The following is a 17,701-nucleotide window of genomic DNA, read 5'->3' as shown; positions in this document are numbered from 1 at the left end:
TTTCTAGATGTATGTGTGTGTGTATCTCCATCTTCCATTATAAAATTTGCAGTAATTTTATATCTCATGGGGAGTGGAGGGCCACACACCAGCTGCAGAAAAGAACTACCAGGTTTAAGCAGCCTGAAAGGCTGAGGAAGATCCACTGGCTGTGCAGACACCTGTTCACAAGACATTGGATTTAAGCCTTTCCTTGTATTCTGTCCCAAACTAGATGTTTGGGACAGGATGGTACAAAAAAATTTACTGAACTACACTGTCTTTGGCATGAGACTCGTCCCTTAGTGAAGGTCAACCCCATTGTTTGCCCCTTCTGGGCCACCCCTCAGACACATATTATTCCATTTATTTATCTCACCCAGGGTTTTATAAATTTTATCCTTTACATTTGGCCCACCCACTGTGTTTTAATTTCTTATATTTTAGTTTGTGTTTGCTTATTATATACTCTTATTGTTGCATTTTACTTTGATGTTATTTGTTGTCATATTTTACTTTGCTGTATTGTAATTTTGGGGCTTGGCCTCATGTTAGCTGCCCCGAGTCCCCCTGGGGAGATAGTGGCGGGGTATAAATAAAGTTTGTTGTTGTTATTATTGTTATTATAAATAATATTGTTATTATAAATAAAGTTTGTTGTTGTTATTATTGTTATTATTAATATTTCATAAGCACTGAAATGCAGCTATGGTACATTTCCTGGAAACCTATGAAACAAAAAGTGAAAACTGATTTCCATTTGCTTCTCAGTGTTTAATCCTATTTCTCTCTTCTTCACAAACAGTATTTTCAATCATGTAAAAGCTGAAATAGTAATGTTAAATCATGTGGCAAATCTGATGGGGACTTGTTAGGCTTTTAAAAGTCATTTGGGACCTTTACATAAAGGTTTTTTTGTGTGTGGAAAAAATCCACTAAGACACTTGACTCAGTTAGTTTAAAAACTAACATAAAATGAGGTTCTATAAATTCATAAAGCACCTCCATAGATACACATAGCCATGTTGTTTCATAACTAATTTATAAGACAGATAAGGTCATTTAAAAAAAGTATTTTCTCTCATGGACAAAGCTGTTCCCTGATCTCTAAATAAATAACAGGGGTTTAGTTGGCCAGTTAACTCACCAATTGCAAAATGACTCGCACACAGCTTATAAGATTACTATCTAATGCATGTTGTTTGATGCATCCCACTTGGGAAGGAGATCAAGGATATGGGAAGGTCTTCAAAAAGCCTCCAATTCATCCCTTCTCCTTCCATTTCTGAGAACTCAGAGAAGCACTAAGAACAAACAGAACAAAAGTTTTACAGCCCTGGCTTTTCCACATCAAGAAAAATTATGTGACTGACAAAAGAAATAAAATTCTTTATAAAAAAGATCATTCACCATACCACAATTGCTCACCAAAGACTGGGGGGAAATTCAGACAGAGTGAAATGAAGTTTCATACTCCTCTATTTCACTTCTTTATTGCTCTTTTAAAAAAATATCAAGAAAGTGATTTTTTTGGCTAATATTATAAGAATTAAAATAATCTCTTTAATAATTGAAAAGTAACATTTGTATCATCAGAAGGGCATTTACTGGAAACTATTACACGGATGAATTTCTGCAGTTTCACTCTCTACTGTATATAAAGAACTATCTGAGGCAAGCCAGCACACTTCCAAAACAAACTGTAGTTTTAGGCAAATATGGCTAGGGTGTCTTCCTAGGGAACAACTGCTGGCTAGACTTGTTAGAAAGCCTATACCCAAACATTCCTTAGGTATAACACTGTGTATCAATTCTTGTCCATCATGTTGAAAGTTATGCAACAGAAAATGTTACATCTCTTTCACTAACAAATAAATGGCATGGGAATGACTGACAAAAGTGATCATGTAAAATTTATGTAGACTCTGTGTGATGTGCAAGTCAACAAGGAACCATTCTATTCTATATTTATATACAGAGATAAACAAACAGAAGTGATGTTCCTGATCTTTAAAAACTAAATGAAAAATCATGAATGGTAATGCATTGTTTAATGACTTCTTGCTTACTGAGGAAGAGAAGATGGTTAAAATAATATGATATTTTGATAGCTCAGTTTTTATAAGTGTCACATATTTGACGTCCAAGTATTTTTATTAACTTTTTCATTTTGAGTTTGTTATTTCTTTGCTCTATAATTTATATAATGTTGCAAAGGTTTATATTCATTTGTACAAATATTTTCCAATAGAATGAATACTATTTCCCTCTAAAATATTTCTCTTCATAATATTTATATTTCATTGATAGGTGTTTACTTTCTGATATCATGGTTCATTACAAGGGGACGAGATGTAGAAACCTGCAGCATAATTCTCTTAAACACACTAAAAGTCAATAGTACAAAGTCTAACTAATTTGAATGAAGTCTTCCTTTTTATCTAGCAGTAAGGACCATTAAATTCAACAAGACCAATGTATAAGGAAACATAACCAGAATTGTCCTATTAGCCAGATTCTAACCTACCAGTCACAATGTACCTTTCACAAATTATTATTACTGATATCAATGTGCAGAAAATTATTATACTTCCACTGAACTGTAACATTTAAAAACATTTTTACAAAAGCACTGAGAAGTTTTGAATAGTAATATCTGATTATAAACAGCAAAGCAAAACTTCTTCAGATGTATGCTTTTATAGATTTGCAATAAAATTCCAAAAATTACTGGGTTTTTTTGTCTTTTAAATTCTAAGAATAGGACATTCTCATATTTACTGTTTGGGATAGTGGTTATTTATTCAGAACAGTCACAGAATTTATATGTATGGAACAACATTTTGTAAGATTTCAACTGCAGAGATTGGGTGAGGTAACTGTCAGCAAAAGGAAGATATGATTAAATCTATGACAAGTTGCTATAAAACCTGATTATCTTCAGAAAAACACAATTTGAATCCTTAGTCAGGGATAGGGTGGAAGAGATACATAAACCTGGTATTAGAGACAGAGACTAAAGTAGTCAATCAGTTTATTTGTGCAGAACTGCTCACACTGAAACCATAGGCACTTTACTACTAATTTCACTTTATGTGCAATAGAATATGTTAAGGTTTTCCAGGCATTTTTCCATTTGACCAGATTCAAATCTACGAAACCTCAGCAAGATTCAAACTTATATAACCTCAAGTCCCCTACTTAATTTTTGAAAAAAATAATCTTAAAGGAAGTTTTCAAATAATAATAATCCATCAAGCTTGCTCAGAAAACTTTAGAGCAGAGAACATTCTACTAAAAATGACTGAATTATTTCAGAGTCAAGAAAGAGGTTACTGCAAGGGTAAATTCTTAGATTATGACTTCCTACATTTGAAGGCAAGTCTCATTTCATCCTGGAAAGTGTGACTGCATTAGATTCGAGTGCAGAGGTTTCCATAACACAGTTATTAAGTAATGCACAGCCTGCAAGTTTAGATAGAGACTCTGCTAAAAGAGCTGTCATACATTCAACTTTATTTTTTAAAGGTAAGCAGTAATATCCTATCTGGTTCATAGTGCAAAAGACGCAGAGCTTTTGACAACAGCAGAATTCCACTGATTCAATGGCCAAGATCCAATTGTAGCCCCAACTACATTAGACCTATTAAAGGAAGGTGATTACATAAAGGCTGACGTAACATGCAGTGAATGATTCAGTGGGCACTTAGCTGGCATTAACAATTAGGTAAATACACTTGTTTCTTAGCTATGAATAAGAGGCATTATGACATACTCCATCCTTGAGATTACCCTTGTAATCAAATGTTGCTTTATTTGGCAGATAACTTTCTTATTGAGTAATTTTTTTTCAAAAGGCTTTTCTGTATGGCCTTGAATGGAATACAAACAAAGCCATAATTTCAAACACTAAAGCCATACTGCAAAGTGAAAGAAAATAAGGAAATCAGAAGAGCAATATAAAATACTTCATACAGGGCAATACAAAGTTGAAGCCCTAATACTACAGCTAAAGGAATCTAACATTTGTTTGTATCTGAAGAATAAACAGTATGATCAAGATATACGTTTTATTTTTAAAATATTATTACAACATTAATTCAAAAGTGAGGCAATGATATCGTTGATAATATTCATTCTGTAAGGTTTTGAAGAAATGGGAAACCACTTACCTCTAACTAGAGTTCTTTGAAGGTAGTATCCTCCTTAGATTCCCTATTTTGGGTCGTGCCGCCCTCAGGAACTGACTAGCAAGATCGAAAGAAGTTTCACAATCCCTTCCACAAGCCCTATTAGCGCATGTGCTGTTTGCACTGTATCACTGGTATAATATCTCAGCCAAATCCTTAACTATTCTTATCAATGAAGGATCAATGGAGGATACTACCTTCAGAGAATCCATTTAGAAACGGGTGGCTTTTCTCTTCTCCAAAAGCAAGTATCCTCCATAGTTCCCAACTGTTGAAAGCTAACATCTAAAACATCTTCTACCACAAGAGAATTAATTTTACAGCCCAAAGTAGGATAAAGGGTAAAATAAGACTAATGGAGAATCAACAGTCTCCAAGATAACAGTATAGTTGATTCCGTTCTGATATTCATAATAGAAACTGATAAACAAACAGAAGGGATAAGAAGTCTGATATCTATCCAGGTTTCTAGTAAAGATATATGAAAAAATACACACCCTGTGATATTTAACTGAATTGTTCCTCTATCCTATCTAAGAGCAAGGGTTTTCATGACAATCAACATTATGGTACCTTCTGAAAAAAAAATCAATAGCAGCGAACAATGTATTCCATTACTGTTTCCCATTATCTAAAAGGATCAATTAGAATACAACTTTAATGGTGAGTTGAATACTACACAAAACAGGGAAGCAGTTCTACCTGCTCAGAAATATCTTCCTTTATAAGCTCACAAACTATAATTTCCTAAACTGCAGGCAGCTGAACAATACGCAAAAGTACTGATACAAACTGAAGTGGTTAAAATGTAGCTGACTACCCATATCCCAATCACTATTTAGCCACATAATTCCTAAATGCTGCTGGATTCTTGCATAAACTACTAGATTATATGGGCCTTGGTCCATTTCTATAAGTTGCTTAAATTATAAGCAAACACATAACCTTAGGGACAATTCTACATTAACTGTGAAGAATAAAGCATGGAAATTCTAATTTTGTTTTAATTTTTTCAAGTAATCATTTTTAATAAAAAAGGAGCACAACACACAAACTCCTTTTGTTAGTTTAAAAAACAATAAATTAGAATTTAAACTACACTGTGAAAAAAGTAATACATATCAAAAATGACATTTTAAATCTTTTTAAATTGCGGCAAAGAGTAGTAAGATATTTTAATCACTATGGCAACAATGGACAATAAAAAGAACAAAATCAAATGAATATGCAAAATATATTCATTGCTCATTTATCACTTGATCATTAAGACTGGGTAAATAGAGTTGGGCATCCCCTGGGCAACGTTTCTTGTAAACAGCTAATCTTTCCAACCCAAAATCATTGCTTTACAACATCTTAGGTGAAATACATAAAGTTAAAGTCTGAATGTCACTGCACTATAAGTAAGTATTCTGTAGAATCAACATTTTCTAATATTTTGTTCTCGCCTTGAATCTTCCTGACCCAACCTGCACAATCTAAAATTAGAATTCCCATTTGTTGTGTAGACAACAGTTCCCATTAGCTTCAGGATAATTAGTTTGAAAAGCAAGTTCAATAATTCTAAATTCATATAGTAGGATGAAAAGAAACACAAGTATATCATAACCATGACATTCCTTGACTGAACTCCCTTCCCCTTAGACATGCACCAGTAGGACTCACTGAAGGGTTCAAAACCTTCCAGAACTTGCTAGCTGGTTTACAGCACAAAGACGGACAACCCAAAATGGAGTATCTAAGGTGATACTTGCCTTGCAAGAAAGTGAAACCACGGTTGCATTATGTATGTAATGTGTGCATAGATCTACTAGCAGTCAGTTTTAACAGTACACACCACACTTGCAAAAGCCTGACTGGAGCCATAAGGTCGAATGACCAAAGGAATATCCAGGTATGTATCAATTCTCCAACTCTCATAGCCGCATTCCAAGCACCTTACGTAATCCTTCAGCTTGCCTTGATAGAGCTGATTTATGAGATCAGCCTGCAAATAAGAAAGGATTTTAATATTCAGTAGGTTGCATTACATATTTTGACTTATTCAATATTTGTTCCCACATTTAATATACAGCTAATTTAATCACTTTGAATTGTACAAGCAAAATTTACAGGGATTGAGAGTAGTTCGAGATGCATGAATTCTGCTTATTGCTTTCTTTTGGTTCGCCTGTAGAGTTCTTTTATACCAGCGGTTCTCAACCTGTGAGTCCCCAGATGTTTTGGCCTTCTACTCTCAGAAATCTTAACACCTGGTAAACTGGCTGGGATTTCTGGGAGTGATGGTCATGTGACAGAAATTTTGATACTAAGCCTGGTTCCTGAAGGCTCCACCCCAGTTTACATTGAAATCAAGAAATTCAATTAAATTGTTGGAAATTGCTATATAGAGCTGGAAAAGGAACCTCTGGCTTCAGGGTGGATGGAAATGACGGGTTTTTTCAGAGTAATAATAATAATAATAATAATAATAATATAGTGATGACAAGGCTTTTAAGCAAGGAAATAAATTCTTCATTATTAAGCAAACTAAAATTGAGGTGCTTATCATGTTGCGTCTGAACACTGCATTGCTCTTTTTCTTCAGCTAATAGGATAAGTAAAGGTCCTCCTTGGGAGCAATATCACTTGGCAGAGATTCCAGACATCTACTCACCACTCTTAAAACTACTGTACAGTTTGACTCACATAATTTTTAAAAGGCCACAGATTGTCAGTTAGCAGGAGTTGGGGATCAAAATTCAGTATCAAATTTACCAAAACAGCAAATAAAGGAAAGACTTCATTCTGTTGTTAAAATGTTTGGGCTATTGACCTCTTGCTTCTTGGTTTGGGGGGTTAATCTCTACTTCATTGCTAGTATCTGCCCTACTTTGATCCATAAACAGATCATCAACATCACAGGTAAATTATTGCTAATCCTCTGCAGAAAATGTCCTTGTATAACCCGGAAGGCTACCCAATGAACAAACTTCAAAAGTGGAAAGAGGCTACTGATTAAGAAAAGTGTTGGCCTGGATCACAGCTCAAGGAAAAGGAGAGAATAGAGCCATATTATGATGCCTATATTACCATCTGGTGGCCAAATTTAGTAATGCAGTGGCATTGGTTCAACATCTTGCTTTGTCATAAAAGAGCAGAGCTTGGAAATACTGTTACTTGTTATTTTGGGGAGGATAAACACCGTTATTCTTGCAAATATATACTGCAAGACTATCCCTTATTTAGTACTCGAAACAATTGGATTGGGGGGGGGGGAGGCGAGGGAGAGGAATTGCTACTTTTGCCTTTCAATTTACTTAAAAAAACACTAGAAGCAACATTTTAACAATGAACTCTTTTAAGAAGCAAAACGTATTTTAAAAGCAAAAAAGGAAAAAGAATAAGAAAAAAGAAAAGGAATTAGCTAGTTTTTTTAAATAAAATAAACTCCAAATCTCTACAAAGGAGGTTACTGATGGCAGGCCTGAAACTGGGGCCTACTTTTACTGGGATTTGCTCTGAATCAATTTGGGAGATTGTGCAGAGCTTGCCCATAGAGTTGTGATGGCCTTAGCACTAGTTGGAGGCTTCGAAGCAGCTGAAATGGAAGTTTGTGAATGTCTTCCTGCTCTAGTGGGTGCTGAATTGATGCAGGTGCTACATGATGAAGGGGAAACACAATGGCTCCATGGAGAAAGGTGTCAAGGGGAAAATGTTGAAAAGAAAACACCGGTGGTTGAAGCAGCAAAAAGATACCCTGGAGAAAAATCTAAAAGGATGCAACCCTATCCTGGGTGAAGGTAAAAACAGGAGGAAAAAAAACCAGAATTCAGTAATCAGGCATGGTATCAAAATCTGATTCACACAATTCCTTCCTTTCCTGAGCCATAGAATGACACAATCCATGATGCCTCCTTCATAGTGAAAGTGAACCACATTACAAAATCTGGACAACCTCCAAATAACATTGTGATCCACACATTACTTTGGTGGATCAGATCAGTAGTTGCATTTTTTTAATATCCCAATTTTCAACTAAATGTGATATGGTGTTCTCCATTCCACCTTACCTTTTAAACTTAGATCCAATAAACATCCCCTACTATTCTATCATTATTTCTAGTATAAGCATTATTACTCATGTCTCTTAATTTTATTGCAACAAAAATAAATCTAAAGAATTATACCTGCTCTGTTTGTTTCCATTTCTGTTCCAAAGCATCGAACATGACTCTACAGAGTTCTTGTACGTCGTGCTGCTGCCATGCTGTTGTAAAATAAAATAGTCTAATTTAGTCAGCAAAGGAACTGCATATTCTGTTTCTGGCACATTTTCCATGAAGTGACAAAAGGGAGTTTACTTTTGAATTCATTGTAACAACTGAAGAAAGTGAATTGGAACACAATACTGAATAATGAAGAAAAATCCAAGTAACAAGTAATTTGTATTTAAGAATTCCTCGTCTTTCTTTATGTGCTCCCTGCAGTAAGGTACAGGCAGTCCCCAAGTTACAAACATCTAACTTACAAACAACTCATAGTTAGGAACGGAGATGAGACAACAGGAAGTGGGAGAAATCTATTCCTCAGAAGCGAAGATGACTCCTGAAAGAGTTATCATGGGGAAAAGGTGTCTCCAATGAAGTCTTATCACCTATCCTTGTTTCCTTAACAAGTCATTTTTTTTCAAAATCCGATTATCCTATCCCCCTATTCATTCTATCTATCTATTTGGCTGGAGTTACACTTAAAATGTACCTCTTCCAACTTGCAAATTCAGCTTATGAACAAACCTACAAAACCTATCTTGTTCATAACTCAGCGACTGCCTGTACATGTAGAATATATATATATATATATATATATATATATATATATATATATCACACACACACACGCACACAGGGGCGGGGAGGTCTCCCCGTTTACTAAATGAGGAGTGTTTTACAAACCAGATTTAAAATCAGCATCCAAAGACCAGACCTGTCAATTTTGAATTTCTTTCATATGTTCCTCAAAGCAACTGGATGGCCACTGTAAACTATTGGGTTAGATATTCTGGGTAGGATCTTTTATATTCAAAACAGCAGACATTTTAAAGCAACACATATGCTTGCAGTGCTTTCACCTTGCAGGGCTTAATCTATTTCTTAACAAAGTTCAACCATTTTAAATAAAAAGGTGCTTTATAGATAATATATACATGTACTTGCACAAAGATTGTACTCCAGTTAATGCATGCACAACTTCCATCCACACACAGAACTACTCTGCTGCTTTCTCTGTCATGCATGTGAGCAAACTTGCAGTTAACTTTCTATTATATGTGAACTGGGAATTACGGTTAAGGACTTTCAAAAAAAGTAGAATTCAGAAGCCAACATAAACCCATAGTTTCCTGGCTTGTTTGAAAGCAATTAGAAATAGTTTCCCAGCTCAGGCAGAACCTACGATTAACTATGGCTTCTTTGTTTCTCCCCACATTCTGCTTTGGTCAGACCTCACCTGGAATACCATGTCCAGTTCTGGGCATCATAATTAAAAAATGATATTGACAAACTGGAACATTCAAGAGAAAGGTGGTCAAAATGGTAAAAGGTAAGGAAGTCAAGTTTTTAAAACTGAATGCCCATTTTTCAGAGGAGTGCTTTGATTGTGTATTCTTGCTTGGTAGAATGGGGGTGCACTGGATAGCCCTTATCGTCTTCTCCAACTCTATAAATCCATGATTCTATCATTCATGCAAAAAGGAGGAGCTAAATGCAGAGGTAGCTTGTATATACCCCGCTTTACTCAGTAAGGATTGTCAATAATAGTTAATATCTAATCTTTGCAAGCAGTTTAATCAAACATTTTGTTCTAATTACCCTCACTACTATCCCATCCAAAGCTCCGTGTTACATCTGTTGTTTCAATTGCTCTTTTCTTGCTGGTCTGTAGTAAAACAAACAGCCTTTGAAGCTGATAAGGGATACTTGTCACTGGATCTTCTTCCGATTCCTCAAATTCCCATCTATTAACAAAATAAGAAATTTTAATAATAATAATAATAATAATAATAATAATAATAACAATAAAACTTTATACCCCGCCACCATCTCCCCAAGGGGACTCTGGGCGGCTTACATGAGGCCAAGCCCAACAACACATCAGTAAAACAACAAAGCAGTAAGCATGGATACAAAACATTTAAATTATAACACACAGTTTAAAAATAAATGATCTGCAAACTTGCATTTAGATATGGTCCCTTGAACAACAAATTATGTGGATTATTTGGCTAAGGTACAGATACGTTGATCATAATGCTAGCACAATATTTATTAAAACATACCCAGCCACATTTGTACACGTGGTTGCCAAACCTGCAGTCTATTTCTATGTTTTTTAGATGAAAGTAATATGAAACACTACTTTAATAAAGTAACAGAAAGCAGAAATTTGTAAAGCACGAAACTGAAACTGGTCAAGCAAAGTTAAACTCTCCCAAAAATTCTTGGGAACACTGTCACAGTATGAATAATCATGGGCCAGTATTTGCACACATAAACTTTATTATCAAGGACAAGACTCTAGAACTCACATGTATTAGAAGCAATCAATTTCTAGCGCTCTGTTCTATGATTAACAGTGAACTGGAATCTAAAACAGCTATTAGAATAATAGCTGGAATATCATAATGGGACAGAGGTGGACAAAGTTTGGTCTGTGAATAGCATTCAGCCCCACAGAGCCATTTCCATGACCTCCAGGACCATTAGGGGGGCAAACAATGATTGCCTTTGTTAATATGGTCAGGCATCAAAATGTGGCAAAAAAGGCCCACCAAAGGCATTGCTAGAAGGAAATAGTTTGATTTTTCATTTTTGCAAGCAGGGCAGGGGTGCTGCTGCAGGGGAATACCATCCTTCAAGGTCTTAAGAGGCCAGGATATTCCCAGTCTCTGAAGCTTTTTGTCACTTGAAATATTTGGTAAAACTTGACTATACAGTTTTAACATACATATAAAATTATCCCAGAAATGTTTACCTTAGGAAAAAAACCTTATAGCAACATTACATCATTTATGACCTAATGTACTTACTTGTATAATGCATTCCTAAATTCGGGAGTCATGAAAAGGGTTTGCAGAAGGCTGTTCAAATAGCAGGTCATTGCTTGATTTACTAGACCTACGTATCCTAAACAAAATAATAAGTTTGCAACAATATTAAGAGTCATGCTAAGTTCAACAGGAGTTAGCAACAGTTCTCCCAATAAACAGTGTGGACTAGAAACACTCACAGCTGCTTTATACTGGAAAGAAAAACCCACTACCAATCAATACTGCAGTTGTTGACAATGATTGCAGATCTTTGCAAATCCTATATAAATATAGATATCAATAAATATATTGGTACCTTTATATCTGTATATCTGTGTGTGCATATGTGTGTGTGCGTATAGTATATAGGAATTTTCCCCTCACATGTCTGCAAGTCTTTGCAAATCCTATATAAATGTAATTATCTATATAGAGAGAGATGTCTATATATATGAATATAGATATATAGGGCTTGCAAATATTACAGGGGAAAATGCACAAAGAGATATGACTATAGATATATAGGGCTTGGAAATATTGCAGGGAAAATGCACACACCCACATACCCACACCCACATATGTATACACAGAGAGATGTCTAGATAAACATAGATATATAGGTCTTTCAAATACTGCAGGCGGAATTTGCAAATGTTTCAGGGGTAATGCGTATGTGAAATTAGTATATATAATTATAGATTTATATAGTAGGGCTGGGCGGTTTCGTTCGTTAATTTTGTATATCGTTTTTTTCCGTTAATTTCCCATATACGAAACGATATCAAACTTTTTTCCAAACCCGGAAGTGTATTTTCAAAATCGAAACAGCATGCACCAAATATTTTTGTATTTCTGTCCATTTCGGAAATACGTAAGATGGCTAGATGCTTGCTGGGAGCTCTCCTCTCTCTCCTCTCCTTAGCCAGTCAGAGCCTGAAAGAGGAGGAGGAGGAGGAGGAGGAGGAGGAGGAGGAGGAGGAGGAGGAGGAGGAGGAGGAGAGGGCGGGGAAGGCGCCGGCTGAGCAAGCGAGCGAGAGGGCGAGCGACCCTCAGCGGGAAGGCGGCCCCGTCCCTCCTTCCGCACCTTTGCGGTGGGTGTGCTTCGGAGGAGCCGGGCCCGACTTGGCGGCAGTGCTTAAGGGCCCGCCAAAGTGAGTGCCTGCCTTCCCTCCTTTCCCTTCCTCTTTTCTTTCTTCTCCTTTCCCTCCTCTTGGTGGAGAGAAAGAGAGAGAGAGAGAGCCCGCAGGACTCAGGAGGGTGGGACGGAGCTGGGAGCAGCGGGGAGGCTCAGTCTGTTTGCCCTGTGGCTCTTTTTGGCAAGCATTTTCTGCCAAATATTTTTTATTATTATTAAAAAATAATAATAATTAAATTAAAAAAATATTGAAAAAAAATTCATTGATGCTTTGCGCATGCGCAACCGCGGGCGCCATCTTTACAAAACGTTTTGTAAATATTAACGAAATTTCGTAAATACCAAACTTTTTTTTATGGAAAATTTCGGATATATTTTTAAATACAAAACGCTGAGGCACCCTAAAAACGAAACGATATTAGAAACAAATTTTTCCGTTGTTACCCAGGCCTATTATATAGCTGTACATTGTTTATATAGGCATTGAATGTTTTCCTGTTACTATGTTGGAAGCCGCCCTGGGTAGAGTGGGATACAAATTAAGTATTATTATTATTATAAAATTATTGTTGATACCATATTGATTTTGTTGATCCTACGTTTTCACTTACAGAGCTAGTTTACTGTTTTTCTTTGAAATATGGTAAATATTCAAAAACATTTAACCTTCTGATGCCTCAATTAATGTAATTTTATTGGTATCTATTTGTATTTGGAAATTTACCAGTAGCTGCTGCATTTCCCACCCTCGGCTTATACTCCAGTCAATAGGTTTTTCCAGTTCTTTGTGGTAAAATTAGGTGCCTTGGCTTATATTCGCGTTGGCTTATACTCGAGTATATACGGTAGTCTTCAGCAAACCTGTCTGCCAAATGGTGAGATACATTTCTATCCTGGCAGGCAAGTACTTAGTGCAAAGGAAGGCAATTACAGGAGGGATGGGAACCAATTTCTGCCCCCATGAGCTCCCCATCCCACATACTACATTGGTATATCAAAGCTCCTGACACCATACATTTTTTTTAAAAAATTCTAGTTAGGTTTTCACCCACGAGTCCAAAGTACTGCAAAACCGAGTAGTTTGTCTCCTCAGCCTCTTCCTACCTTAAAATCTCCCAGAATACCCCCATCCATCACTCAAAAATTGACCAAACTTGAAATTGGGAGTGAGAAATCCCTACATACCGGCAGCCAGAATGTCTTCTAATTGTCTTCTAAGTGATTGTATTAACAGACTGGACTCTCAGACCTAAGGCTTAGAGCTGTACTAGGATCTGATCTCAAACAGACTGTCCACTGTGATGAAAACTAGGGCAATGCTGCCTTCTGAGCATTTTAGGAAGTGTTCTATGTACTCCTCTAGCATCAGTTCTAGTTTCAATTTCAGTTGGCTTTTGCCTGATTTGGAGGGGTATTTCTGGCAGATTTTTAAGGAATATTGGGATTGAGAAAACAAAACTGCCGTTTTGCAGTGGTTATGGCTACTTGGGGCAATAAAAAACCCATAGGGGATTTTAAAAAAAAACTTTAGGGGGCACCTTTGATGTAGACATATCAAATGGCAATCTTCTGAGAAGCCTGATACCACAAAGAAGTAGGCATACTTAAAATCAATGCATTCTTTGGGGTTAAATATTGCCTAGTGCCTAGTGGCAGTGTGAGTGGGGGCATGAGGGAACTGACATTACAGTAGCTAAGCTGGGCTGGGCTTCCTATGTGGAGAGGAACATTACTAGACAATTATTCTGATGTTGAACACAGATTTCTGCTAGACTGTTCTCTGACATGCATTTCATACAGTTTGTATAAAATAACAACTCTCTATGATAAGAAGAATAAGTACTTGTGACTACCAAGTCTGCCAGTAATTTATAAATCCATGCTCAGCTCCATATTGCAAATGAATGTCTGTGGATATGGTCAAGGAAATGTACTCATGCAGTCCAGGTATCAAGCAGTACTAACAAATTCTAAAATAAAACAAATGACCTACCCTCCCTAGTGGCTAGTCTTCTGCCCCTTTCTGCTCACTTACACTGCCCTTGTTATCACCACCCAGCCTTTCCCTAATCCAGAACCCTACACAGAATGGACTGCTCAGACTGTATCCTATTTTAGCAATACATGTTTGTTTTAACACAAGCTATTCTAGCATTTCTATATGAAATGTAAGGGGATAAAACAAAATATACCTGTTTCTGATTTACTCAAAATTGATGAATAAGAGTAGTTCTGACTGGCATAATCACTGGAACAACCAACTGAACCTTCTCGTGGAAGAGGACCGATAAACCTATCTGGATTATGACCATCTGCTCCACCAGACTCCTCCTAAATTAGACAGATTAATTCATGAGTTTTAAGAGGCATAGTAAATGTAAACCCATTAATAAAAAGTATTTTATTTAAGAAAGTCCATTGGTCAGATTGCATGTTCACATAAGAGGTGTGCCAGCCTCATCCATAAGGTAATTGCTTATGGGAGCAAAATAGGGTTATGAACCTAGACTGGGTTTGGCTACCCTTTTCCAGCCTAAGAAATCAACACAACTCAAATGAACAGTTAGAACATTTCTTATGTAATTATGCACCTTCTCCCTGAAGTTCAGTGTGGATATTCCTACTGTGTGTTTTACACTGTTGCCTTTGATGCTCCCATTATCTGCAAATAAATGGCATTGGTTGGATCGAGGTTTTTTCTTGTAGAGGGAAAAGATGAGGAACATCTTTTCACTTTATAAATTTTATCATGTATAAATAAAAACATGCAAACGAGTGTTTGAAAGCTAAAGGGCCTTTGATTTTTAAAGAGATGGGATAAATGGAAAGAAGAACTGAAATAATCGTGTTTGATAAAGTCATGTTGTACCTTACATCCTTTCAGAGTATAACAAAACAATTAGTTTTTACTTACAAGCCTACACAGACTTTAAATATAAAATCATTTATATGGCTGGATAAGCTTTCATGACATAGAGCAAAATGGGGATAGTTTGGTTGTAAAATATGTAGGTGATGCATATGCTGAGGAACAAAGCTTTCTTCCCACCCTTGTCCAGTAACATACTCCATCGTAAGGCAAATGGAGAAAGCAAGATGCATGTTTTCTCACATAACAATAATCATAATCATATATTTCACTTTAGTTGGCATTCCAGGTCGTTTATGGTGCAGAAAGGACCTTGCAAGAACTAGAGGAACATATACTGTGGAATTTTTGTTCTATTGCTACCCAAATAAAACAAAATCCAAGAAAAAACAAAAAAAAAACCCACACAAAACCCATGCACACCAGAAATTCAGCATGTATTAAGACTAAATAGCACACTGTTCCTGTGGGAAATGCTACTTCCTTTCAGTTTCGTAATATATAATTATGGTTTTGATGTGTTAAAATTATCACCATGCACAAACTTTTGATGCAAATAAGCCATCAGCATCATAAAGTAGATATTTACATAATTTATGTTATCTCATTATTTCAGCCAGAGATTCAGTAATACAGGCAGGCCCCAAGTTAGAAACATCTGACTCACAAACGACTCATAGTTAAGAATGGGGGTGAGACATTAGGAGATGAGAGAAATCTATCCCCCAGAAGGGAAATTCACTACAGGAGGACTTATCATGGGGAAAAGGTGTCTCCACCAAAACTTTCTCACCAATACTTGTTTCCACAATAAGCATTTTTTTTTCAAAATCCAATCATCACAGGGACAGAAAATGAGGTAAAATAAAATGAGGTAAAATCTTCTGCACAGGGAAGGGTTAACAGGAATGTTAACCCTTCCCTATGCTATCCAAAGCTTAAAAAGATATATCTTTGTCTGGAGTTACACTTCAAAAATGTACCTGTTCCAACTTACAAGCAAATTCAACTTAAGAACAGATCTACATAACCTATCTTGAGCGTAACTTGGGGGCTGTCTGTAATTCCAAGTACTGGTACCTTGGTAAACCCAAATGTTATGCCTTCCTTTACACACAGAAAAAGCAAATGCATAACATCGATTATAGGAAACATTTAACAACTATCTTACCAAGGCTATTTGAGGTTGTTCTCCATCTTTATCTGTCAGATGCAAAAAATTCTTCTTCCCAGACTCAAAACCAGCATTAACCACAGATTTATCACTGGATTGATCCAATGGTTCCTATAATAATCAAAACAAAATTGTTTACCTGATAATATTTGTCAGAGAACATGTAAACAATTATTTCAGTATCCTAGACTTCATACGAAATCTCACTGCAACCTGCTCACCGTCTTTGTTTAGTTAGCTCTGAAGTAAAAAATGCTTCTTCTCAAGATTCTGCAGTATGCATATCACCCAAGTATTACAATATATGCTTGCCTCTCACTCTGCCCACAATAGCTAGTGAAAAGATCTACTTTAAACTGCCCCTGCCTGGTGCCATCAGGGAATTGGGACTTTCACTCAGCAAGCTCTGTGATTGGAAATGCTCCTGAGTTGAAGGCTAGCATTCAGCTCTGGACTTCACTACCCAGAGGACATAGGGCCAGGGGTAAGATGATCTATTGGTCATGTAACAGCACTAACTTACAAGCCCCAGAAGCACTCTATTTACAGTTTGCCATCTGTAACATACAAAAAAAAGTAGAAGTACAAGCAAACCAAAGTATTTACACTATTAATTTACTAACACTTACTGTGTTCTATATTTGAAACATGATTTCATTTTCATATATGGAATTCAGGCTACAACAAGCAACAAGTAAACAGAAAAGTCAAGATCCTGCATGGCCTTCAAGCAGCACAACACAACTACCTCTCTGTGATTCCTTCTCAGGCAGCCATTGAGGGAGAGCAACTAATTGCAGGAACTACGGTACCTTTTGTTTCTGCTACAGCTCACTAAAGGGAGAGAAGCAGAGGAACCACAACCTTATTCCTTTGTGTCTCCCTCAAGGAGAACTCTCATGGATATGAGGGACAGTCCTTAAAGCTCAGTCACCTCCTGCTTCCATCTCTCCTACAGCCATAAATTTGTGGATCTTGGCACCTATTAGGGAACTAAGGTGTTGGAAGGGGTAAAAGGGACTTGAAAATAGGCCTTGCACTGTGTTCTGAATCGGACATACATACAAAGCATGTCACTGATCTCTATTCCATTCTGTCAGCACTTTAAAAGTTTGCAATAGGCTTTCCACCTTGTGTACAATACAGAATTCCTAGTATGGAACTACTGAACTTTTAAAATCTGACATAATTAGAAATTCTTTTCAAAAAGCTGACAAAATATTTTCAACTTGCCTCATATACGCATGAACAATTCAAGATGAGATGTTCAGTCTCAGATTATTCTATA

The 17,701-nt window shown here is 36.5% G+C and overlaps 1 protein-coding gene across 3 annotated transcripts in view; it reads right to left on the bottom strand.

Annotated features, from left to right (window-relative positions):
- USP47 (ubiquitin specific peptidase 47) overlaps positions 1-17,701 on the bottom strand; it is a 58,210-nt gene that overhangs the window by 20,896 nt on the left and 19,613 nt on the right. For all 3 annotated transcript variants that reach the window (XM_060766883.2, XM_060766889.2, XM_060766894.2), the window contains 6 exons: positions 16,411-16,524; positions 14,563-14,701; positions 11,236-11,332; positions 10,019-10,164; positions 8,339-8,418; positions 6,007-6,156 (listed from right to left, as the gene is read on the bottom strand). In XM_060766883.2, the coding sequence (XP_060622866.2) occupies positions 6,007-6,156; positions 8,339-8,418; positions 10,019-10,164; positions 11,236-11,332; positions 14,563-14,701; positions 16,411-16,524 (726 nt within the window). The remainder of the gene's footprint in view (positions 1-6,006; positions 6,157-8,338; positions 8,419-10,018; positions 10,165-11,235; positions 11,333-14,562; positions 14,702-16,410; positions 16,525-17,701) is intronic.

Source organism: Anolis sagrei, chromosome 1 (assembly GCF_037176765.1).
Source record: "Anolis sagrei isolate rAnoSag1 chromosome 1, rAnoSag1.mat, whole genome shotgun sequence".
Taxonomy (NCBI): Eukaryota; Metazoa; Chordata; class Lepidosauria; order Squamata; family Dactyloidae; genus Anolis; species Anolis sagrei.
The sequence above is the reverse complement of the archived record's forward strand: the minus strand, read 5'-3'. Positions and strand labels throughout refer to the sequence as shown.